General features: G+C 35.5%; 3 protein-coding genes across 4 annotated transcripts; all 3 read right to left on the bottom strand.

Moving 5' to 3' along the window:
• Positions 1-2515: 2515 nt before the first annotated feature.
• LOC132293417 (CASP-like protein 5A2) lies at positions 2516-6962 on the bottom strand. 2 transcript variants are annotated; one of them, XR_009477831.1, is made up of 4 exons: positions 6490-6962; positions 5194-5326; positions 3253-3579; positions 2516-3077 (listed from the first exon to the last, which is right to left on the bottom strand). XR_009477831.1 is itself a non-coding variant. In XM_059790894.1 (3 exons), the coding sequence occupies exons 1-3, from the start codon at positions 6702-6704 to the stop codon at positions 3388-3390; spliced, it is 540 nt and encodes a 179-aa protein (XP_059646877.1). In that variant the 5' UTR covers positions 6705-6962; the 3' UTR covers positions 3175-3387. The 2 variants fall into 2 exon arrangements, 1 of the variants encoding a protein (XP_059646877.1); XM_059790894.1 differs by lacking the exon at positions 2516-3077 and having other exon boundaries at positions 3175-3579.
• A 1776-nt stretch (positions 6963-8738) lies between these two features.
• Positions 8739-12075, bottom strand: LOC132293416 (polyubiquitin-like). The gene is made up of 2 exons (XM_059790893.1): positions 11829-12075; positions 8739-10071 (listed from the first exon to the last, which is right to left on the bottom strand). The coding sequence occupies exon 2, from the start codon at positions 10069-10071 to the stop codon at positions 8923-8925; it is 1149 nt and encodes a 382-aa protein (XP_059646876.1). The 5' UTR covers positions 11829-12075; the 3' UTR covers positions 8739-8922.
• A 6749-nt stretch (positions 12076-18824) lies between these two features.
• LOC132295617 (uncharacterized) lies at positions 18825-20148 on the bottom strand. The gene is made up of 2 exons (XM_059793925.1): positions 19838-20148; positions 18825-19359 (listed from the first exon to the last, which is right to left on the bottom strand). The coding sequence occupies exons 1-2, from the start codon at positions 20146-20148 to the stop codon at positions 18825-18827; spliced, it is 846 nt and encodes a 281-aa protein (XP_059649908.1).
• Positions 20149-24862: the final 4714 nt, after the last annotated feature.

Here is a 24862-nt window from a genome sequence, read left to right as displayed (position 1 = left end):
TAGTCTAGACTCGTGTAAATGTAAATGTTGATTGTAAAATGCACTATATACTTAAAAGAACTTACGAAAATTACCCTTCGTCGTTTTATCTGATTAGTTCCAGCATCTACCATCTCCATGAGTCCTTCGAACTGAAAAAAGACATGAGATTCAACCTTAATCAAATTTTTTTTTTTTTTCAAATTCAAAGTAAACATGTTAATAATCAAAAGCAGAAATTATATTTTGTTTATAAGAACTACACTTCGCACTACAAAACTATAGTTAGGCACTCCACTTCGATATATAAAAACAAAAATATCCCCGAACTACCCCCAATATGCCTTCTCCTTTTTCTTTTTCCTCTATCTCAACATGTTGAAATCCTTGGGAAGATGCTCAAGAAATGGTTCTTGTGAAAGTTAATTACTCTTTTCTTTCTCTCTTATTTCACTCCTTTTTCTCTCTACGTAACAAAAAAGGAAAATCGGAGAAAGAATGGAGGGATAAATAAGGTTACGTTGGACTAAAAGAAAACCTAAGCATAGCTTTCCAACTTTGATAGCTTTTTCTCTTGAAGGAGATGTTCACTCATTGCACTTAAATTTTTTTTACATCTAATCCTAAACTTAAACAGAAAAGGCTAGTGGTTTGCCGGAATTATAAATTAGTAATTAAAAGGTGAGAGAGGACAGCGAGGATGATTCATACCTTCTACTTACCCACTGTACAGAAACCAAATAAAATAGGTAATTATGTATTTCTAAATGGTGCTGTGAAAACCGGAATGAGGTGTTGTTAGATGACCTAAAACATTAGGTTGGGGGAAGAAAAAAATAAGGCATATTAGTAAAAAAAAAAATAAAAAAAATCAAAGGGGGCAATTTTTTACGCCCCTATATAAATGTCAGTCCGTCCCTGATTAGATGGTTGGAGAATATGATGCTTCTCGTTAGATGGTTCTATTGGAGTAACTTTGAGATAGAAGAGAGAGGAAATTAAAGAAACAGAAGATGCGGAAGGTTCGCTTGACTACAATTTTGTAACGCAAATAACAGCTCCATTTGTTTATACATGTTATATATGCCATCTAAATTACATTTTTATTTATATCTTTCATATAACTTTGTGAGAGAGAAAGGAGGAACTAACTTTTTTCCCCCTTACAGACATGATATTACCTGTTTTACCATTTTATCAAACTTTCTTGCACATTGATATTGCCTTTCATCATCATCTCTTTCCATAGACATTGTCAAGCCCCCCTCCCTCTCTCCAATAAAATGAACGAAGGTAAAGCTTGTTGCGGTTAATATATATATATATATATATATATATATATATATATATATTATATATTATTGGTTGTGGTTAGATGCACGTATTTTGCATGAGAAAAGCTTGCTTTAGAGAAATTGTATCATTATATAAATATTGTCGTGCATGGCTTGACTTTTCTTTGAACCGTTACTAACGACCGACAACAAATTAAAAGACAACAAATTAAAAGAAACGGATCATCTCCTTCATAATCTCTCTGCGGTGCTTAATCCTGCAGTCCAGCAACTAAAACCGTTATACAATCATTTCTTTTTTGAATGTAATCATTGTGATAAGAGACTGTCAGTCTCAAACCTTTATATATATAGACACACACACACACACACACATCTTTCAGCTTCCATATCCCACTAACTTGCTATCTCTACAATTTAGCTTGTGTACAAAGTTGAGCTGTTAGGTACATAATCAATGGCTTAGATCCCCACTCCCTATTTTTGATGTGAATCAGACGGTCCTCATCCTATCAAGAAATGGTAACTGTACCCGAGACCTTTCTCACAAAAAAAGAGTGAGAAAGGCGTGCTCTTGAAACCTTTCTTGGGTGTTTGAAAATACTGCGTGTTGGTTATAGTTCTTTTTTTTGGTAAGTAGTTATAGTTAGCCTCACTTTAGAGCCATATTTAATAGTGCAAAACGGAAAAAAGGTGGATTCATTTCTGTTTTATTACACCCTCACTGCCTAATTGTGCATACCATGCTCGTGACTAGAGAGACACCTGGTAACAGGTATAATATCACTTGTATCAAACCCAATCATATGGTGTTTGGCAATAAAAGAGAGAATAAAGTCACTAGTAGCTTCTAGTAATCGCATCAAATCTGGAACACTAGTCCACCACCGCCTTAAGTTTGTGTAAGTCAATTTGAATTGAAAAATAAAGTAAGGTATTAGGGATAAATAAAGTCACATAAGACATAACATAAAACTGCTTGCATTTAACTTTTTTCAGACCCAAAAACAAAACCGCGTACATTTAACCTTTTCCAGATCCTGCAATGCCGGGAGCCTCATGCACTAGTCTAGCCATATATTAGAGATGAAAAAAGATACCATCTTTACCTTTTCTTGTTTGGCTAGGTAGATTGGAAAGAAAATGGATTTCACGCTTCACTGTTTAAGTAATTCAATGAGGAAGGAAAGAAAATCCAAGACAAGTTTTGCAAGGTCTTACCATCACTGATCAAGAAAAAGTGAAAAGGAACATGCCTGCAATTAATATCAAATCTATGCCACATAAAGTTTCCAATCCCATATTGCCCCTGCTGTTTGATGCATTTGATCATTTGAAGCACTTGACATCGTAAAAAAAGAACAAGAAGCAAGAAAATCTCGTAAGTAGTTTCTATGGAGAGAGTCTATAATGAGGACACTCTTATCTACAGCAGTCTGCAGAGCAAGAATGCGATAGAAATTCAGGCTACCCTAGAGTTGTTCCTACCAACAGCGGCATATGAACTTACCATGTCTTTTAGGAGAAGCAAAATGTAACTGATCCTTTGACTTCCTGGTGATATAAGTTCAAGAAAAAATAAATAATACCTACAAGCTGTAGCTCAATAGCCATCAAGAGTCATTCCCTAATAACAAGGTTGAGAATGAGAAGAAGATAATGAATAATGATGATGACAATGACAAGGAGGAAGAAAAGACTCAGATGCATCAACGGGTAAAGCAACTTTTTCAGGCAGGTGAGATTTTGAGAACGAACACCAGACAGCCTCTTTGACAAGATGGATCAGAACTCAAAACCTTCCTGATAAAGCAAAAGACTATTATGGTCACTCTTTGAAATCAGACATTTGGGGAAATCATGCTAACATGCACAAAGAACCGACCAATTCAAAGAATAATTTTCAAGAAAGAAACAAAATTCAGATTCAATGAAAATCTTGCAGAGGAACAACTATTGTACTCCAAATGGGTTATACCTCACAAACGTTTTTAGTAAATTTTCAGGCATGAGCACAGTAGGATCAATCAAGTCTGTGTTGGTGAACTGAACTACAGGAGAGACGGCAACAAAAACACTAAATGGCTGCTGATGGATCTTCTCTACCCAATTTCTATCGGGAAGCCAATGACCAAAAGTTCAAAAGAAAGCATGGAGTGGCAGCAAACCAGCAGATAAAAGCCATAGCTGTAGCTGACTCAAATCTTGCACAGTGATTCACAGAACATTTATCAAGATCATTGCCAATAAGGACCGTAATACCAGCAGATGCACAAGCAGCAGCAAATGTGAGTGTGGATGTAATCTGCAACAGGATAAAAATACTTAAAGAAGCTGGCACTTTTTGGGAAAAAACACAGCGACATGCAATGGATGATGGATGAAAAATGCACACATGCACACACCTCATTGTATTTCATAAATTTAAACAAATAGAAGAGAGCATGTACATGGGCATGCGAACGTAATTTATTACTAGTGAGGCATTCAATTGCATAAAGTTCAACCAAAAATGAAAGGATACAAGTTAAAACTTTGTTTCAAGCAATTAGGTTTTCATTTCAACAACCTAATGAAATTGAGCTCAACTTCGTTTCAAGCAATTGGGTTTTTGTTTTAATGACCTAAAATGTTTGTGGAAGGGAACTTCACAGGTGCAGATTTAGAAAATTGAAGTGCCATTCGGAAAATTTAAACCCCATTATTCCTAAAAATTTATAAATAAAACTTGGTCTGGCCAAATTTGGCAATTCTGACAACTTTTAATTATGAGCGGAAACAATAGACTTGCCAGCAACAAAAATAATACACTACGGGTATGTAAACCATTCTTACATGCAAAAAATGATACAAATATGCAACTAAAACATCTCAGCACCTACAGTTATGTTTACAGTCTAAAATATACAATAGTGGATAAGATTAATAAAACTTCATTCCATTTTTCTTTACAAATTTTTTTGAAAAATTCCTACTGATGCCTCCTATATTAATGAAAAGGTTCGACTCAATTTTCTTTTTCAGACTCATTTTCAGTCCCAATACAAAATTGGCTACAAAAAGTGACAAATAATATGCATGTGCTGACAAAAATTGCAAAATTTTACCCAATTATTCAGCAATAATAGTTTAAGTGAAAAATGGAGAGCTAGATATAAGTTAAAAGGAAGCACAGGGAGGTGAAACAGTTACAAAGATCAGAGCTGACATTTGTAAAAGAAATTCCCCATTATGAGTTAGGGAAAGTTAATGCAGTTTTATGTCATGTCACTGGTTGGGGGATACATAATTACATACTTACAGTGAACTATAATTTGGAAGTACAATCAAGACATTATATTTTTATTCAACAGCAAAAGTTCAATCATTAATTTAACAAGGTATGAGTAACCACTTGTAACCAAATGATTATAAAAAAATAGATTGTCAGAGAGTAATATCAGTCCAAGTACTAAAGAGGAGCCAACCAGATCCATGTCAACGTAGATTCTCATGCATCACTAATGCTCTGAGTTTTCAGTTTTCAAACCAAAAATTTAAGGAGATTTATCACAGAAAAAGACTTTGTCCCATCAACACAGTAACTAATTAAGGAAAGACGGTCAATTGACATGGTTTCTCCAAGAAATCAAAAATAAAATTTATACTTCATAACTAAACAACAATAATTCCACCACAGGACAGAGCTGCCTGTGGCGCAACACCACATTAGCTTTGATGAAATCTCACAAAGAACATCGTTTAGAATTGTTGGCTGAGTTGGTAATTCACACAAGAAATTTCTGGAAATAGGCTGGAAACATACTGATACTAATTATCAAGGTTTTGAACAGTTCTGACATGGCTTCTAATTGATGACAGTTCCAACATGTACCACCACAGCAGTGTAGTTTTTCTAAAATGATATAAATTCTCTTACCCCATCGCCAATTGTAAACAAACTTATAGCTCTGGAATTCCGCAAACTTCGTCTCACTAGAAGGGCATATATATCAACAATAGCCAGCGACAGACTCCACAAGCTTTGAAAGCCAACCGCTGCAACAAGGTAACTGGTGCAGCAAAAATTATTAAAAAAAAAAAAAAAAGAGTTTTATATTTCTGTCTTTTTTGAAAAATAATGCAGTAAAAAGCAAGAAAGAGCTGTGTAATTGAGGAGGGAGGAGAGGGGGGAAAGAAAAAGAAAAATGGTCAGAACTGCATATTGAACATAAACTCACAAATCAGAGTTTCCATACAACATTTTGTTTCATCATGAGAATAATACAAAAGAAGAGAAAAAAGAATAGTACCACATCACTTTGATAGCATTGTAAAGGTGTAAACAACATGGTTTCAGGTAACAGATGTTAAGGAGATCTCTTTCATCACTGGTTTAGTTTAGGTGGTTACTCAAGTGAATCGATCTTTGCTAAATTTCCTTAAATTCTCTTATTATTGTTTAGCTGCTTTTAAACTGATTTCCAAATCCAAGAATAGCATCTGAAAGGGGAAATATTATGTAAGAAGCAACAACATAATCATCGTGTTCGTCCCCCTCCAGTTCTACAACGAATACCTTGGGTCACGAAGCAAAGTCTACCCGCTTTGTGGGGGGAAGGTGGGGAGGGGGCAGAGCTCCAAGCCACTAGTTTCTACAAATATTTTTGTTACTAGTCAATGACAAACATTCAAGTTCCACTTTCTCCAAAAAGATTGAGCAAGAAAAGTTTTACAACTCTATTCAGAGTGTAAGCTTCTCCCTAAGTATGAGAGAGGGGGTGGGGAAAGTACAAGCAAAGGTCAAAAAATAATTCTTTCTACAAAATACTTATATGTTCGATAGGGAGCACTAAATGGGCGCCTTGGAAGTGGAATTGGATCCAAACATAGCTTTGGTAGTTTCCTTTCGTTTCCCTCAATTGTTTCCACAATATTTAGGAATCTATCCTTGGTATGGATCAAATCTTCCTAATGTGCATCCATACCACACTGTATAAATGCACAGATACTGTAATTGAAGTACATAAATGTTCTCAGGTTCCATTTTCATGGAAAAAGAAGGCATTAGTACCTAAATACATACACATTTCATATACACAAATATATACTCCAATGTAATTGTGTGGACAAGAGCCTTGTCATTGAAAATGTAATAGAAGAGCAAGCTATGTAAATGGAAGTGTACTGTCAGATTAAAAACCAATAAAGCAAGAATGATTGAGTTTGCTCTTACCAGAAAGCAGTGACGGAAGGGAAATCACTAGTGGTGGTCATAACAGAGAGAGAAACAAGGGCAAAGACGAATTGAGAGAGCCTTAGGGCTAGACTACCTGGAGTCCCAGGCATCCCTTGCAAGTCCTTCATCCTAAATCTCGGCGGCGCATTATGTGCTCCGTCCGTCAACGGCGGAGCCTCCACCGGATGCACCGACGGCCGGCTCACGTTCATCGCGCTCCGCCCCAAACTCCAATTTCACAGATCACTCACATTAACACACAGAATTCTGAAGCCAATTCAGTGATGAATACAGAATTTGATCGGGTTTGAAGCTCCAATTCTATCAAATCGAAGAAGTGATTGTTTGATTGAAGAGAGGGCGGAATTATTAAGCAAGGAATATTCAAGTAGGGTAGGAGGAGGCGAGTGAAAACGCAGACTACTACTTCTATTATTGTAGTAACATTTTGTCCGGCTTTCATCAATTGCGTGCCGTTTGGCTCGTTTCACCATAAGACCGTGTTTGTGTTTCACGCAACTGATTATTATTAGTTTTTTGGGACGCAAGAAGAGATAAAATTAAGTAAATTTTAATTACACGTAGCAGGCTCGTGATTGTCAAACCTGAATTCTTCAGACCTTATTCAAAACAATGTGATTTAACATTCTTCATTTTTTTAAAAATAAAACATTTTGTTATACAACAATATAGATTTTTTTTTTTTTTTTTTTTTTTCACAATGAAATTGTTATATAGTAAGTGTTGCACTCGACCAAACTTTAATTTCTTTTTAAAGAAATGATTAAATGGACAAAGTTCATTTATGAATGTATAATATGATTATGTTATTCAGACAATGAAAATAGATCCGTGAAGTGGTGTTTAATAGTAACAAATTATTATAAACTTTTTGTTTTTATAAATTAGAAGTTGTTCCTTATTGGGAAAGAAAAAAGATAAAGAAATATCAAAATTGTTTTTAATCTGATAATATCAATAGGTATAGAGTGCCGTTCCAGTTAATTGGTAATTTACACAAAAAAAAGAAAAAAGAAAAAAAAAAAAATTGTGAATGAGAGCACATTTCTATTTACAGAAACAAAAAAGAGGTGGTGGGTGATGATCTCTATAGAATAGTAAACTTGGTTCTAGCTCGTCAATTTTTATTTTTATTTTATATATATATACATATATATATTTTTCATAGTACTACTCTATGAAATGATTATTACCAAAGTAAGTCATGCTCTCTTAATTTTGTCTGATTGGTTGGCTGGTCTACCAAAGTAGATTTTGGGCACTAGTCAGCTTACTCGTCCCCCAAGCCAATCGCAGGATTCATCCGATGATTTACACTGCTCCTGCCGGGTGTTCAAAGTAGGACGCCTTCTCGGTCACAAGGATCCCCAAAAGTGGCAGCACTATGCGTTTGTTAGTAGAGAGAATGCCTAGAAATAAAATAAATTTATCAGGAATACTCTGTACAAGAAGAGGTTTGTTCAATTCATAAGTATTAGTCGTCCTCATAACTCGTCTATATGCTCATAAGACGACCACCTTCTGATCCTGGCCTCCTCGATCAACGCCATTGGTTGGACACAACGAGGGCCGTGGATACATTCTTTGATTAGCATAACAAAAACATGAAGGAATTTGTACCAAGGATAACTAAATAAATTAATAATTAAATAGATTGATACATGCCACATGGTGATGATCCCGCACAGATCATATTTATTTATCAAGTGAAGCATAAGTATCTAAGCGCATCTCTAATCTCTAAGATATTTTAAATTTATTTGAGGTATGATGTGACAAAGTACTCCAATTGATATAAAACAGAGCTGTTGCAAATGTCACGCACAATTGGAGATGCTCCACTATGATACTTTCGGGGTATTAAAGGGTATTGAATACTCATTACACTGAGGGGTTTGACAACATAGGAAAGGAAATTAACAACCATTTCCTTGGTAAAGAGCCACGATCAGATAGTAAGTTACATAATCTGACATCAATGCAGTTGCACCACCACTACCCATCATCGTCTATCAACATCCTTCCAATTACCATTACCCTGGCTCTATGTTGTTTCAAGTTTCAATACAAACAAATCAGCAAAAGCACCACAAAACACTAGCTGCACTAAAGCACAATGCAAATTAACAATCAACCTGCTTGTACATCACACCAGCTCTTTTTATAATTCCCCATATATATATATATATATTTATCAACAATTTAAACATCAATGGTACCAAAGATATTCCAAACAAAACAAAATTTTATTAGAATCTAAAGTTTGTAGAAACAAAGCACGACGTTAAGGATTTGCAGAAAGGTAGTTATGGTCCTTGAAACATAGCCATTTACCAGAAACACACAGTAACACAAGTCATTAAGAAAGCAAAAAACCATCCAACAGAAAACAACCATTGAACTAGATTCTCAGCAATCACCACCACGGAGCCGGAGGACAAGGTGGAGGGTGGACTCTTTCTGGATGTTGTAATCAGCAAGAGTGCGTCCATCCTCAAGCTGCTTGCCAGCAAAGATGAGCCTCTGCTGATCTGGGGGAATACCTTCCTTGTCTTGAATCTTTGCCTTCACATTATCAATAGTATCTGAGCTCTCCACCTCCAAAGTGATGGTCTTTCCAGTCAGGGTCTTGACAAATATCTGCATACCTCCCCTCAATCGCAGCACCAAATGCAGAGTTGACTCCTTCTGGATATTGTAGTCTGCAAGGGTCCTTCCATCCTCAAGTTGTTTACCAGCAAAGATGAGACGCTGCTGGTCTGGAGGTATACCTTCCTTGTCCTGAATCTTCGCCTTGACATTGTCAATTGTGTCTGAACTCTCAACCTCCAAAGTTATAGTCTTCCCAGTCAGGGTCTTGACAAAAATCTGCATACCTCCCCTCAACCGCAGCACTAAGTGGAGGGTTGATTCCTTCTGAATGTTGTAATCTGCAAGGGTTCGACCGTCTTCTAGTTGCTTCCCGGCAAAGATCAGCCTCTGCTGATCAGGAGGAATGCCTTCCTTGTCCTGAATCTTTGCCTTTACATTGTCAATTGTGTCCGAGCTCTCAACTTCAAGAGTAATAGTCTTGCCTGTAAGAGTCTTGACGAAGATCTGCATCCCTCCCCTCAAACGCAGAACTAAATGAAGAGTTGATTCCTTCTGGATATTGTAATCTGCAAGGGTTCGACCATCTTCTAGTTGCTTCCCAGCAAAGATCAGCCTCTGCTGATCAGGAGGAATGCCTTCCTTGTCCTGAATCTTCGCCTTTACGTTGTCAATTGTGTCCGAGCTCTCAACTTCAAGAGTAATTGTCTTGCCTGTAAGAGTCTTGACGAAGATCTGCATGCCTCCCCTCAAACGCAGCACCAAATGAAGAGTTGATTCCTTCTGGATATTGTAATCCGCCAGGGTTCGACCATCCTCAAGCTGTTTTCCAGCAAAGATCAGCCTTTGCTGATCAGGAGGAATCCCTTCCTTGTCCTGAATCTTCGCCTTTACATTGTCAATGGTGTCTGAGCTCTCAACCTCAAGAGTAATAGTCTTGCCAGTGAGGGTCTTAACGAAGATCTGCATCTGAAGATTATAGCAAATGAGAAGATCAATTAATCATATCAGTAATTATATTAGAGAAGGAGTTGCACAATGTTAGGCACCAAATTCTTATGAAATTTAAAAAGGAAAATGAGAGAAAAATAATTTGAGATGAAATGTCATTTTTTATTTTGAATAAAGAATTGAATTCTTTGTTGTGTTTGGGATATATAGGGATTGGGAAGGAGATAATTTTAAAAAATGAAAAATAATGTTAGAACTTCTAAATAAATGAAATAAGATGAACTTTTTTATATTGAATTGCAAACTGAGCATCTAATGCATAAAATATAACAATCTAGCATATAATGATTTTCGGAAAAAATAAAGAAAAAAACAGATTAAAACACACTGGAAAAAAAAAAAAAAAAGAAGAAAAAAAAAAAGACATTGCGACATCAAATTATTATATGTTAGTTCAATGTATTAGGACTCCACATAAAATAATAACATCTTAAAATCTACATAACAAGAATTATATCTTACTCCTCTTACAAAAGCAAACTCCATTGTCCATGACAATGAACTTTTATGCTAATCAACCAAGCAACCAAACAATACTTAAAGTGGATAGCGAGGGCTCGAATCTCCAAAGGAGCAAAGTTGGTGTCCCTCTTTTTCATTAAAATAAAAAATAAACAAGGACCCAACTATGGCATAATCAAGATATAACTATATACTCTGACCATTCCAGAATTGTTCTGGCGGATCCAAACAATACCAAATAACTCTGACAAAGTATTTTTTCTTTGGATAAGTAAATGCAGAAGTGTATCTTTAATGTGCTTAAAGATTAGAAAACAAAACAGAATTCAACTTCACTAATATGTGAACTGTAATTGGTCCCCGTGTATGCAATTTGAGATATTTTTGTTTGGTTATAGAAGCTCTTCCAAGCATAACTTGAAGATAATGCTTCTATGAGTGGGGTGAACTGAAATTCCATGCTTAACAAAAACAACAATAACAATAACAATAACCTTCATATCCAATCAAATCTAAAGAAGAAAAGACAATAACAAAGATAATATCGATCTACATAGAGCCTTAGATGCCTTTCTTTGAACCTTTAAATTCCAAATTTAAAGTAGAAGATGATACAAGCTCAAAAACTAGGATAGACGCCCTAGAAAGCTCATAAAATCATTTTGAAGCTATGCGATATTGAACAAAGAGTAATTTTGAAAATATCACAAAAACCAAATTTTAATCAGATTTGAAAATAGTATTCATCTTTTTCCAAACAATACTTTCGAAATCTAATCCCATATTCAATTCCATTTATAAACCATAGAATTCACAATTTAAATCCAAATCCCAACATTATAGTTTCAAAAACAACAAGAAAAGAATGACAGAAAACCAATATAATGCAGAAATCTAGTAACATATAACAAAACAATACAATATGCACTATGTAAAAACTAAGGAACTAAACAGCTTTCGAACTAATAATATATGCATTCAGTTTAAATTAAATTATATATCGCTAATCAAGTACAACAAATAATTACTTAACCCCCAAAAAATAAACAAATAATTACTTAACCCCAAAAAATAAATAAACAAAAGAGTAGATCAAATAGAAACCCTAATCAGAACTCATTATGATCGCTGTTAGAAAAGAACTGATTCTGATCTTTCCGTAATACCAAAATCAAGGAATATAGCAAACCCTAATTTCGTAGCTATTGTGTGTATATATGAATTGATTATAGGATGGCAAAATAAGGACTGACCTTGATAGGTTGGAGGGATTGAGAGCTTTCTTTCAGCAAAAGGAAGAAAACAGAACAATGAAGAGAGTCGCAGGAGAGTCCCTCTATCTATATACGGAGTAGTATATATGGTTGCCGATAGTCACGGAAATAAATAGACGCCATCCATATAAAACGACGGAATAGGAGGCTTCAAGCGTCTATACGCCGTTAGAAATTTGACCATAAAAACGGAAACTTGTGATTATGCGATATTCCATACTTTGACAAAGTCCGCAAATGAACTCCATTCCATATCTACATGGTTCAATTAGGTCTTTCGTGCCTTGAACTGTTGAATTTCTTTTTCTTCTCCTCTAAATTTCATCAAATTTTAATTAGGCTAAAAATGATCCAAAAATAAAAACCAACCTATTTTAAACCTTGCCTACTTAAAGTTGAAAAAACTCATAATATTATTACTCTTTAAATTTTACAAAATAATAATAATAAGATATATTTTAGTTCTAACATGTTATCACGTAACAAAATTGAGAACAATCCTTTACCACCAAAAAAAAAAAAAAAAAAACACCACCCTTAACCTAAACATGCATGCTTTATTTAAAAAAAAAATTAGATAACAAAATCAAATAAAATTTAAATATTTATAAAAGGATAAATTACGCTAAACATTTTAAATATTTGTCATAATTACACAGACCTCATCTTAGATTTTCAAAATGATTATGACTTCTCTTAAAATTGAAACCTAGCTTGTTACGCATACCTCTTTTTTGTACTATTGCTTTAGTCAACAACATAAATTAGTAATGCGGTGTACTTAGTATATCTAAAAGGACAATGCTTGGGTTCTCCATCTAAGAGGATGAAGTTCATCCTCCATATGGTCTAATGTCATTGGAACATGTGTCTAAAAAAAAAATTTTAATTAAAGATGGGCATTACCCATTTTTTATAGGTTAAACTGTTTTTTCTTTCTTTCTTTTTTTTCCTTTTTTTTTTTTTTTTTTTTCAATTTCTTTCCTTCTATAACACGATCATCTATCTGCATCTCTCTCTTCACGGCAAAGTAAATCTCTCTCCATCTCCATATCCATCATCTATCCGAAATCCTAGTTTGCACCCCGCATTGCTCGTCGCCACCACCTTCCTCCACTGTTTGTGGTTGCCTCCATTTTAAAACCCTAAGTGTGAGTCTTTAAAACTCCAAGTATATAGTTTTCAATAAGTGTAAAATATTTAATTTCACATGGAACACTATAATAGAAAACTATATATATATATACACTTTTAAAAACCCAAAAGTTTTAGTTAAGAACTTGGTGTATATCTAATGTATAATTTGTTTATTTATTGCTTGGTTAACAAGTATTTCTAAATTTTTTTATCTTTATTTTCATCACTTTCAATTCGATTGCTTTTGAAGTTTTATCAATTCATAGGGCAATATACCTACCAATCTAATATAAACAATCATAAATAAAAAACTAATAATAGAATTCATGCAAAACATGATAATGGTCAAAAAAAAAAAAAAATTTATTTCTTCTATAATTTCTATAGAATTTTGATTTTTTTTCTCTTTACTAAAAAGTGAATGATTGTTTTGTTTTGGAGTTGAAAATAATTATTTATTTATGGAGCAAGTTTGGACAATGAATGATCATTTATTTACTATTTTCTACAGAATTCTGAGTTTTTATTTTTTCTCTATGTTTGGTTAATTGAGATTTGCATTGCTGTGAGACCAAGAGAAGAAGAAGAAGAGAGAGAATTGCTTTTTTGTGAAGAGAGAAATGAAGATAGAGGAGAGTCCGATCCGCCCGTATCTTATCGTGTTTAAGAAGGAAAGGATAAAAAAATAATAATAATAAATAGGGTAAATTATACTCAGACCCCTGAGGTTAGGTCATTTTACATCTAGATGAAAATTTTGATTATAATTTTCACTTATATTTGAAAGAGTGGTTTTGTATTTCACTTACACCCCAAATGTTAATTTGTAATGATGTAGTACTTTTAGGTATAAATGACTATGCTACCCTTTGACCCTATTTTTGTGACCAAACTACCCCCAAACACAATTGCACTGCTTCTTTGTTTTTCCATGGAATTCTCTCTCCTCTCCTCTTCTTCCTCAACTCCACCCATCAATCCTGCGCATCCTTCACCCAAATCCCACCGGAGTAACGTGACTCACTTTATTCCATTGATGGCCACCATGAACCCATCGCCGAACTAACATCAGCGGTGGCGGCAGAATCGTCTGCTCACTACCATCATCCGAAGCCAAGATCGCCGTTGTTCAGTCCCGCCGGCCGCCATCATCTGCAAGCTCACGGCCGAACCAGTCCTCTCCACAGCCCGTCGTCCACCGCTGTGCTAGTCAGTCCCGCTTTGCCCGTAGCCGAGCTGGTTCATCTCCCCCGTTCAGCCCACTTTGCCCGCAACCAAGCTGGTTCATCTCCATCGGCCAAGCTCTCCGCAGCCGAGCTGGTACATCTTTGCTGGCCACTGTTCCGAAGCTCCACGCTGTCGCTTTTATCTGAGTGCCCGTCCTCTCCATCTGCAACCGAGCTTTCTTTTTAACTCATACACCCATTTAGTTTGCTGTTGAATCTGAGTTTGGATGACGACAACAAGGTAGGCTTAGTGGCGGATGGGGCAATTGGCAGTATTGTTGGCGTATTGCACAGTGGATCCACTGATTGCATAGCGGTGGCAGCTAGGTTTGTGTTTGGTTTGGAGAGAATGGTGTATGTTAGATGCAGAGAGGGGTAGTTTTTTTCTTTTAGAATTATATATATATATATATATTTTATATTAAATTGTATTAAAAAATTAAGGATAAAATGGTCAATTCACATGTATCAGAGCCCAAAAAGCAAATTGAGGTGTAAGTGAAAGTTAAAACTAAAATCTTCATATAGGTGAAAAATGACCTAATCTCAAGGGGTTTGAGTGTAATTTACCCAAAAATAAATGGTTTAACCTGTAAAGAATGGGTAATGCCCAATAAGTTCCGCAAACGCAAATTCCGCATCTTTAATTTCTTTTTAAGTTTTTAGACATATGTTTCAATAACATTGGACCACATCAGATGGAGGATCAACTTCATCTTCCTAGATAGAGAACCCAAGCATTGTCCTATCTAAAATTTGAATAATACTTGCATCCTGCGGAGGGAGGAAGCTTCATCCTCCCCAATAAGGTGGCCCAATGATGTGCTGACAAGTGTCCAACATTAAATATTAAAACTGAGATGGGCAATGCCCCTTTTTGCGGGTTCAACCCGAACTCGCTGGTTTAGTCACTTCCTTGAGTTCTCGCTGCTTCACCGCCTTCATTGCCGCCTAGCTCTCTGCTATCACCGCTTCCTCGCGTGGCCATCTTTCTTGCTCATCACCGTCGAATCTCGTTGGAAAGTTTAGCAACCGGAACACTTCCTCCATCGTCGTCGATTCTTCATTGCTTACGACCGATTCAGGTGCCCACCGCCTTGCAACGTCGCTAATCTATCGCTAAGGTCTCCATCTTTCCCACGGCATCCACCATCGCCGTTGTGTCCTGTAACCTCCTCCATTGTCGTAGTGCTGTCTGGGTCCCACCGTTCAATTTCTGGCCCGTTCAATCTCGTTGCCGGTATACGTGCTATTTTAGCTCTCGATTTTGGGTATTTTGTTTATTGGGCTTTACAACAGTGATACACATATATATAGGGGTTCCTCTTGGTCCAATTGGGTTCGCCATAAGTGTGATTGGCTTTGTCGTGGGTTAGATTGGGTGGTGATAGGCAAAAAAAAAAGATTGGGTGGTGATGATGGTGATAGAAGTGATGGTGGTGGTGATATCTATATGCACACACATACACACACACATATAATATATATGATTCTATGGGTGGAAGGTGGTGGTGTGGCTGGCACTGATGGTGGTTGGTGGCAATGGAGAGGAAAGTGAAAATTGGTTTGAGCGAGAGAGAAGAGACTAACAAGGATAAAAGGAAAACGGGTTAAACCCATAAAAATGGGCATTGCCCATCTCAACTTTAATATTTATTGTTGGAAACTTGTCAGCGCGTCACTGGGCTACGTCATTGGGGATGATGAACCATCCTCCCTCTCAGGATACAAGTATTATTCCTAAAATATTAATACAGCTTTTAATTGAATTGAAAGACATTTTGAATGTGTAAAGTAACATGGAATGACAAATCGGACCTCATCCCTTCCAATATAGCCTTAGATGGTCCGAAATTCAATCCATTATCATCTTTCAGATCATTTTTAGATCTGATTGGGATAGATGACATATTGGCAATTAATAAAATTTAAAATTCATGTAACCTTTCAACAAAAAATAGAAATAAAATTAAAAAACTTTTAACATTCATATGCATATACACACGTGACAAACATATATAAAAATATATACATATACAGTTGTTGTATTTAGAGATTGGGTTTGTTAAATATAAACCATTCACAACGGCTCCAGATTTGGTGAAGCAAAAATGAGAAAAATGAAGATTAGGCTCCAGATTTGCTGAGAAAAAACAACGGAGACCACCAAGTGAGACGAGCAGCAACGGGAGTGACACAAAGGTTAGGCCATCATCAAGGCAACAGCTTCAAAGTTACATCTACAAGGCGCCTTCGACAGATAAAAAAACCACCCAAACCCTGCACAAGTGGGAGACCACAAAAATCGACATAGATCTGAGATATAGCCGGAGAAAGAACAACAGATCCATCCAGTCTAGCTGGAAACAAACCAAACAGGAGCAAATCTAGCAAAATAAAAGCAAAAACAGCGTGAAAACCACCAACAGAACGTACTTATTATTACATGCCGATTTTATTTAGCCTATGGGAGGCAAGAAACATCAACTCCCCACTCCCATAGAAGGGAGCAGGGAGAAAACCAGATGGGTAAGGCGAAGTGGGAAGCGGTTGAAATGGTAGGTCGGTGGAGGTTTCTAGAGAGAGAAAGGCGTAATTCACACACACACACACACATATATATATACACACACACATATTGATGGACTTGAAACTTGACCATCTCCAAATACATATATACATAGTTACACACACAAATACATATTTATTTGTATTTAGGTTTTAAAGAGAGAAACGTTCAATGGTTTGTTGAATCCACTTAGTCGCTGTTATACGCAGAATAACCATAAAGTTGATCTAAACAATTACTATTTATCATATATTTACAAGAATATATAGCATATTTCATTTGGTGTTGTATTATTATAAAGGGTAAAGTTTACAAAACACCATCATAGTTCTAATTTTGTGTGGATTACACCCCTATAATTTATTTTGTGTATCTAAATCCCCAATAGGTATTACATTGTTGCAACTAACCACCTCCGATCAAAATTCTGGTAAATAATGGTCGTTAAAACCTTAAAATCTAAGATTACCCTTTTTATATTCCACAAATGCCCCTCACCATATTATATATATATATATATATATATATATATATACACACACACACACACACACACACACATATGGTCCATGAATTCCGGCAGGTTTGCATAATGAAAACATATATTTTTTACAGAATCAAACGATAACATGAAACAACTAGGGAGATACATTAGTTGGTAATTTTCATCAACAAAACACTGATACATTATTAAATTTTTATTCACTGGTATATCAATGGACTCTGATCAGTGGCAAGCAAGGATTGTACTGCCGGCGAGCTAAGGACAGAAAAAGGATTGTACTGTCGGCGAGAAAAGGAAGTGCTCGGTGAAGACAGCGTTATGAACCAGAGATAAAGTGAACTGAAACGACAAAGATTTTTCTTGCCTGCGGTGAAATGGGTCTGGCTTTCCCAGCGAGCTATGAACTGGCATGGTAAGCTATGGGCAAGGAACTCTGGCGACGAGGGAGCTCGAGACGACTATGACAAATATGTCTGTTGGCTGCAGGTTTATTGTTCAGTTTTGTTTCGACGACCTCTACATTTTTATTTATTTATTTATTTATTTTGAAACAGAGAGCTTTGTAGTTTGGTTGGGAAAGATGAAATGCTCTTCAGTATTTAAAAAAATTAAATTAGAAGGGACAAAAATGAAAAGAGCAGATTTTTTTTCTTAAAATTAAAGCCACGAGCACAACGGTGAGGATGAAGTCCAACGGCAATTAGGGGCGGAACCAGGATTCAATGTAAAGGGGGGCCATAGTATTAAAAGTTTTACCAATATGATATAGTAATATTTTAAGTCAAAAGTACTTTATGATTGATTAGCTGCATACAAAAATATATCTAGCAAGAATTTGGCTAATTTATTTACAAAACAATAATTGGCCTATATCTAGTCAAATATGACATAGATATATACAATAAGAAACCTGAAAGACCAAACAACTACTACAAAAGCTGAGCTCGACGATCTTTTAGAGAAGAAAAATCATCTATAATTGAATCTGCATTTAAAGTCTGAGCAATTTCTTTTCAATATTGACGCTCAAGTAATCTGCAAGAAACTCATCCTCCATCCTGTTGCACAGTTGTGTTTTGACAAGTTTCATAGATGAAAATGCCCTTTCTGTAGTTGCAGTGGAAATGGGAAGAGTCAAGACAAAACGAATCAACCTATCAATCAAAAAGTAGATTTTTGACTTCTCTGTTTCTACTAATCCTCTACATAGCTCAGAAATTGTTAATATATTTTTCAAATGTGAATGAGTAAGCACTTCAACCTTATAATGTTGCAATTGGAATGTCAAAATAATCCTCTCTTGGTCTGTGAAATCTTGAGGATAAAATTCATCTACAAGCATGCAAATGTCTTCAACGTTAAACAACTTGTAACCATCTCTAGGATCTAAAGCTGAGCTGAGAGTAACAAGTTTCATTACCTTTTTCACTAAACCTGTTATTTAACTCCTACAATTAAGAATCAATTGTGCCATAAAATATATCAATCAGATAGTGGTGCTCAAATGTAATATTCTCTTGTGGGTGACGTGACTGGCCTTAATTTTTATTAGTATAAGGAACACTCAAATCAAGCACATCAATGTTGTGGCGCTCACAAAACGATTTAACAGTATCAAGTAAGTTGTTCCAACCATTTTCTCTCAATTTCAGAATGATTTGTTTTGTACTCGAAACCAATTGCAGAACATTTACGATGTCTTGAGATTTTTGTTGCAAAGCTTGACAAAGGATATTAGTTATTCCCATGATATCTTTTATCAAATGCAAAATAAACACAAACTGAAATGATCTAAAAGTATTAAAAGCAGTATCAGCAGCTCCCCGACTCTTGTAATTACTTTCATCTTCAATGATGTTTTCAAGAACTGAACATGTTGGTGGACCAAATAACCTTATCAAACTACAAACAAAATCAAAATGGGAGCTCCAATGAGTATCTCTAGGTCGTTGCAAGGTACCAATCTGATTAGCTACTCGGCCGATTTCAAGTTCATTAAGATCTATCAAATGGGCAATTTCCATAACTTGAGCAGAATGTAGTGCATCAGTTTGTTTACAAGAAGCTCCAATGCTATTGATAATGAAGTTCAAATTTGAAAAGAATTAATGGACGGCAATTACTTCTCTAGATGCGTTAACTAATGTTAGTTGTAGTCGGTGAGTTAAGCAATGCACATAATATGCATAAGGACAATCATTAAGAAATAATGCTTTTAAACCATTCCATTCCCCACGTATATTGCTAGCACCATCATAACCTTGACCTCAGAGATTATGAACATCAAGATTATAGTGAGAAAGAACCACACAAAGATCTTTTTTTAAATTCAATGAAGTTATATTTTTGACATGCACAAGATCAAAGAAACGTTCTTGTAAAAAACCATCCTTATCAATGTATCTTAAAACAAAAGCCATTTGCTTTCTTTTAGATTCATCACGAGCTTCATCAACAAGAATACAAAACTTGGCATCGCCGATATCTTCACGATCTCACTCTTGTAGAAAAAATATGCAAAATCTCCTTTTGCATTTGTGGTTAGGTATACTTGGCATTCTTTGGAGCATTTTCAAGAACAATTTTAGCGACATCATCATTATATGACGCAAAAGCCTTTACCATTTCAATGAAATTGCCTCGATTACTCGATTGAAGGGATTCATCATGCCCTCTAAAAGCACAAGCTTGATAAGTAAGCCATCGGACCGTATCAATTGTGACCTTCAATCTTAATCGGTTATTTGAAATTTGTTCGGAAGTTTGTCTATCCATCACTATATCAATATGACAAGGTTGATTCATTAAGTCCTTACATGCTTTCTCAGCAATGTTATAAGCAGAACATGAACTTCCTCCCATATGATTTAAAAAAGCACATTTATTGCCATCATTAACTTTCTTCCAACTTCGAAATCCTTGACTAGTGAATGCATTGGTCCCAGGACGCCCCGTTGGTTTTGCTCCAAAAAGAAAGCAAGGTGAGCAAAATGCAGCATTCTTTTAAAGAGAATACTTTAACCAAGTAGGAAATAATTTAAACCAAGATGATTGAAATCGACGAGGATGCTTTTCCTATTCAGAAAGCGGATATTCTGAAAGAGAAATTTGGTATGCTTTCGCTTTGATGTAAGCTCGTCGAACTTCATCATGTTTGTCAACAGGATAATCCCACATTTGACGACGTAATCCTGGATCACGTTCTAAATAGGTAGGATCAACTTTTATATGTTTAACTCTTGGAGATTTTGGAGGACACTGGTTATCATGAACCGAAACATTAACATTGGAGGCGGAAGCCGCAGAAAGCACATCATTTTTTTTTAAAAAAAAAAACGTCAATAGTTTTTTTTGGCTTCACCATCGTATAACACTGTACCTAAAGAGGGTAATTCAAATATAAACTTTTAAAACCTAGGGTTTTTCATTGTAATTTAAACTATTGATCCTAAATTCTTAATAAGCATAATTGAGTAAAAATAATATTGCACCCTTATTTAAACTATCGATCCTAAATTCCTAATAAACATAATTGAGTAAAAATAATATTGCGCCCTCATTGCATATAAAACAATTAATTGAAAATATAAAAAAGTTATCACTCACAATTGTGCGCCTGTGCAATGTATAAAAAATAAATTGTGCCTATGCAGTGTATAAAAAATAAATTGTGTCTGTGCAGAGTGTACAAAATAAATTGTGTATTAAAATTTCATTGATTCAGGTTTAGAGAAGAAATTCATTTTGGTTACAATTAAAATTTCAATCACACATAACATTGTACATAGATATGTGCGTCTAACACAAGAATAAATTAATAAAAAAATAATTGATATTCCAACTATGAAAAAGTAAACTGAAAAGAACAGGGGCTATAGTCTATAGATACATACTCCAATCTCTATGATTCTATGAAAAAAGGAAACTGAAAAGAACAGGGCTATAGAATAGATATAGCACAATAAACTAAACAAGCAAATATACATACACAATAATGGAAAAGGGGAAATTAAATTAATGGGTAAAAGAGAGAATTGAGAAGGGTTACCGAATGTCACTGTCAGTATGTGGAATAGCTCTTCTCCACCACCGTGCCTTCAACTTCGCCGAAATTGGGTCACCATCAACACTATTTCGTCGAGCATCACTGATTGTTGGCGCCTTGGTGGAATTGTAAATCCTTGCTCATGGTTCACAGGTCAGTCACGCTACTCCCTGTTGCTGCGTCGTTGTTAGAATCCTCTCTGCTGTCCTTGGGACCGTAGGTCTTCTCACCATCAACTCCGTTCGCTCAGAGATGTTAGGCATCTGCCGCATGTGGATATAGAAGTTAGTTTACCGGTGTTCCCTCTCGTCGGCATGTGCCCTAATATGCTAATTGCTGAATGAATGGGGGGCGTACACTAATAAACTAATATATTTTTATTTTTTTATGTACACTAATAATTTTTATTTTTTTAGGGGGGTCTATGGCCCTGCTGGCCCCCCTCTCCCTCTGCCCCTGATGGCAATGAACTTACCGGCGCACATATTAATTGATTTCATTTAATGTGTATATACATATATATAATAATCATATGTTTTTGCCATTTTTTCCGATTAATGGAATTATGGGTCGCCGGAGTTGGGTATGTGAAATGGGTCTATTTTGGTGTTAGAGATAGGGGTATTAAAGTAAATTCACATCTTTGGTACCGGTAAATGAACCAAAGGGGCTAATTCGCACCCATTTTTAACAAGAGGGGTGGTTAACAAACATAAGGAGGTTATACACACAATATAGATATTGGAGGGGGTTTTCCGCACGTGACCCTATTATAAATAAATAAATATATAAGAAGAAGAAAAAAAAAATGGTTAAGTGCAGAAAAACCCCCTGTAATATAAGTTTTGTGCATAAATAGTCCCTCATTTTTTAAAATATGCATTTCAGTCCATAAAATTCAAAAAATGTGCAAATAAGCCCATTTGACCACTTTTTGACAAAAAGTAAGCATGAAAACCCGATTTTACCCTTATTGTTCCCATTTTGCCCCTAAAGAAGACTCATGGCTTTTCTTACTCTTCCTCACCATGCCCGCCTCAAGAAAGTTTATTAATGTTTCATTGATGGGCTGTGTGATTAGTTATCAAATTTGCTAACTGTCATCATATTTCTATGCATGAAGTGTTTGTCATTACATATGTTATACAAATAATATATATTTCAAACCTATAAGCATTCTCATTCATAATCTGCACTATATGCATATCCATATATTTGTTCTCTACTTAATTTTACCTTAATTATTGATTTAGTAAAATATGTTCGATTATCTAATCAAATTAACTCCAAAATCTTAGGCTCATTTGGTTAGACAAAAATTAATAGTGAAAAGTAAGAGTGAAAGAAAGTGATGTAAATGAAAAGAAATCCATTTTTTTTTCGTATTTTTTGTTGATTTTTTTTTTCTTCTTAAAAGTTAGATAGTTATGTAAAATAATTTTCTCTCAAAATTCTTTTTTTATTACTTACTGATAAGCGCCGAATATTGCATATTCAAGCGTTCTTAATTGCATTAGTTAAGTCCATTGTTTGCTTATATTATGTAGATTATTTTCATTTGCATGTTTTTGTATATTTTCAGGTCCCTTGGCCAAAAAGGAGCAAGAGTGATGTTTTGACAAAGTCTTGAATATCAAAGTGCTAATGCTGAATTTCTGGCAACAGTGGATCCTGGACTTTGCTCGCCATTTTGACTTTGAAAACTTAAGAACTGGACTTCCATCATAGCATGACATATTTAGAGCTCTGAATCAGCTTTCCAAATCTTCAAGTGGTTCGTCATTCGGAGTTCGGAGCAGAGAGTTATGATCTTCTTATCATAGGTGCTCAGAACTGCCTGGCAGCAATGAATTTCTGCCTTGCTCTTCAATTTCGACCAACCAGACTTGAGAATTGGATCTCCACTAAAACATAAAGTTTTTAGAGTTCTGAATTAGCTTTCCAAATCTTCAAACGGTTCATCATTCGGAGTTCGGAACACAAAAGTTATGGCCATTTTACCAAAGTAGGTCCGGGCGGAGCAAGGCAAGAATAGAGCATTCTGCTCCAATTTCGAGTGCTCGAGCCCTTATTTCGAGTGCTCGAAATTAGGGCAGAATTGCATCCGGAAATGGCCCATTTTCAGCCACTTGCATCTTGGGTTCCTCAATTCTAATTTCCCTCTTTAATGGTTGGTTGGAGATGTTGGTTGGTGGGGGTTTTTAGAGGCTTATCTCTAGAAGATAAGAGAGGAAGGCCACACATATGATTAAGCTTGATTTTGGGAAGATAGAGGGGAGAGAAGAGAGCAAGGAAGAGGGGGTTCTTGGAGCAAAAAGAAGGGAGCTCGAAAATGGAAGGAGGATCCATGCTTCCTCCTTCATCTAGGGCCACCATGGGTAACTAAACCCTCTTCTAGGGAGGTGATGAAACTCCTTCTTGTAAGCATGTCTTGTTTTTTATTTACATTTGGGGATGTAATGTATATATATGACCTCTCCATGAACTAGAGCTTTATTTGATGTGAAGAGCTTCAATGTCTATTAATGATCATTTTGAGTTTAAGATCTTGTCTTAAGATTGTTTCCTCTTATGATTATTTTGCTTCCATTTTCATAGTGACAATGAAGATGAGTTTATGGAAATGTTTTTATTGGCATGATGCTTGGGAAATTTGATAGTCTATAGCTTAGGGTTCTCTTTTGATAGATTATTCTTGATTCCTAATGTCATGTGCTTCTACTATGTGATTAAGGGCTTGATAACTCTATGCTTAGTGAGTATGTCTAAGGTTGCAACCTAGTTTAGGTAACCAAAACATGCAATACTTTGATAAGTTATTCTTGCCTATTGATTTCATAAAAAATTCTTGAAGGTAATGTAGCAATTTTATGTTGTTACATTTCATGGTTATGTGTATATATTATTCCCCAAGTAAATCATGTATTAACATGTTTATGGATAGGTAGTGGATTCACTTCCCTAGCCCTCTCTACCTAGATCTCCTTCCTTTACATTTCTTGCATTCTTGTTTTATGCATCTTTACATTCCTAGCTTTAGTGACAAACCAAACAAACATTCTATACCCCTTCATCATCTTAAGAATGACTCTAGACGCTTAGGTTGCCATAGACTAGCGCAGTCCCAGTGATTCGACTTACCCGACCAATAGCCCTATTTTACAATGATTCGTGTTATTGCGAAGAGGGTTGATTTATAATTGATTTCGACCGTCGATCACTTACCAAAAATTTAAAGTGCTTAATTTTTTAAAACTAATTAGGAAATTTATGCACGGCATTGGTTAACAATACGCCCTTCTAACTATTCAAAAAAATAAAAAATAATATGCCCTTCACATAATATTATGTATGTCAAAGATTAAGATAATTGGAAATTTATAACTATCTCATCAATCAATATCAAATTTTGACTTGGTGTTTTGTTTTGATTATACTTGACATGGATGATGATATGATAAAGGTATATATGATCCAACCTTTACAATGAAAAAAGAAAAATTATACTACTAATAATATATGTTAAGGAAT

This window comes from Cornus florida, unplaced genomic scaffold (genome assembly GCF_030987335.1).
Source record: "Cornus florida cultivar Cherokee Brave unplaced genomic scaffold, ASM3098733v1 CherokeeBrave_3.0.0_Hap2_Chr02, whole genome shotgun sequence".
NCBI lineage: Eukaryota > Viridiplantae > Streptophyta > Magnoliopsida > Cornales > Cornaceae > Cornus > Cornus florida.
The sequence above is the reverse complement of the archived record's forward strand: the minus strand, read 5'-3'. Positions and strand labels throughout refer to the sequence as shown.

Coding starts and splice junctions, on each gene's coding strand:
- LOC132293417 (XM_059790894.1), bottom strand. CDS start 6,704: ATGAACGTGAGCCGGCCGTCGGTGCATCCGGTGGAGGCTCCGCCGTTG. Junction 5,327..6,489: donor CCTTCCGTCACTGCTTTCTG/GTAAGAGCAAAC, acceptor TTGCTGCACCAG/TTACCTTGTTGCAGCGGTTG. Junction 3,580..5,193: donor TGTTTACAATTGGCGATGGG/GTAAGAGAATTT, acceptor ATCCTGTTGCAG/ATTACATCCACACTCACATT.
- LOC132293416 (XM_059790893.1), bottom strand. CDS start 10,071: ATGCAGATCTTCGTTAAGACCCTCACTGGCAAGACTATTACTCTTGAG.
- LOC132295617 (XM_059793925.1), bottom strand. CDS start 20,148: ATGGGAGGAAGTTCATGTTCTGCTTATAACATTGCTGAGAAAGCATGT. Junction 19,360..19,837: donor AATGCTCCAAAGAATGCCAA/GTATACCTAACC, acceptor CATTATCAATAG/CATTGGAGCTTCTTGTAAAC.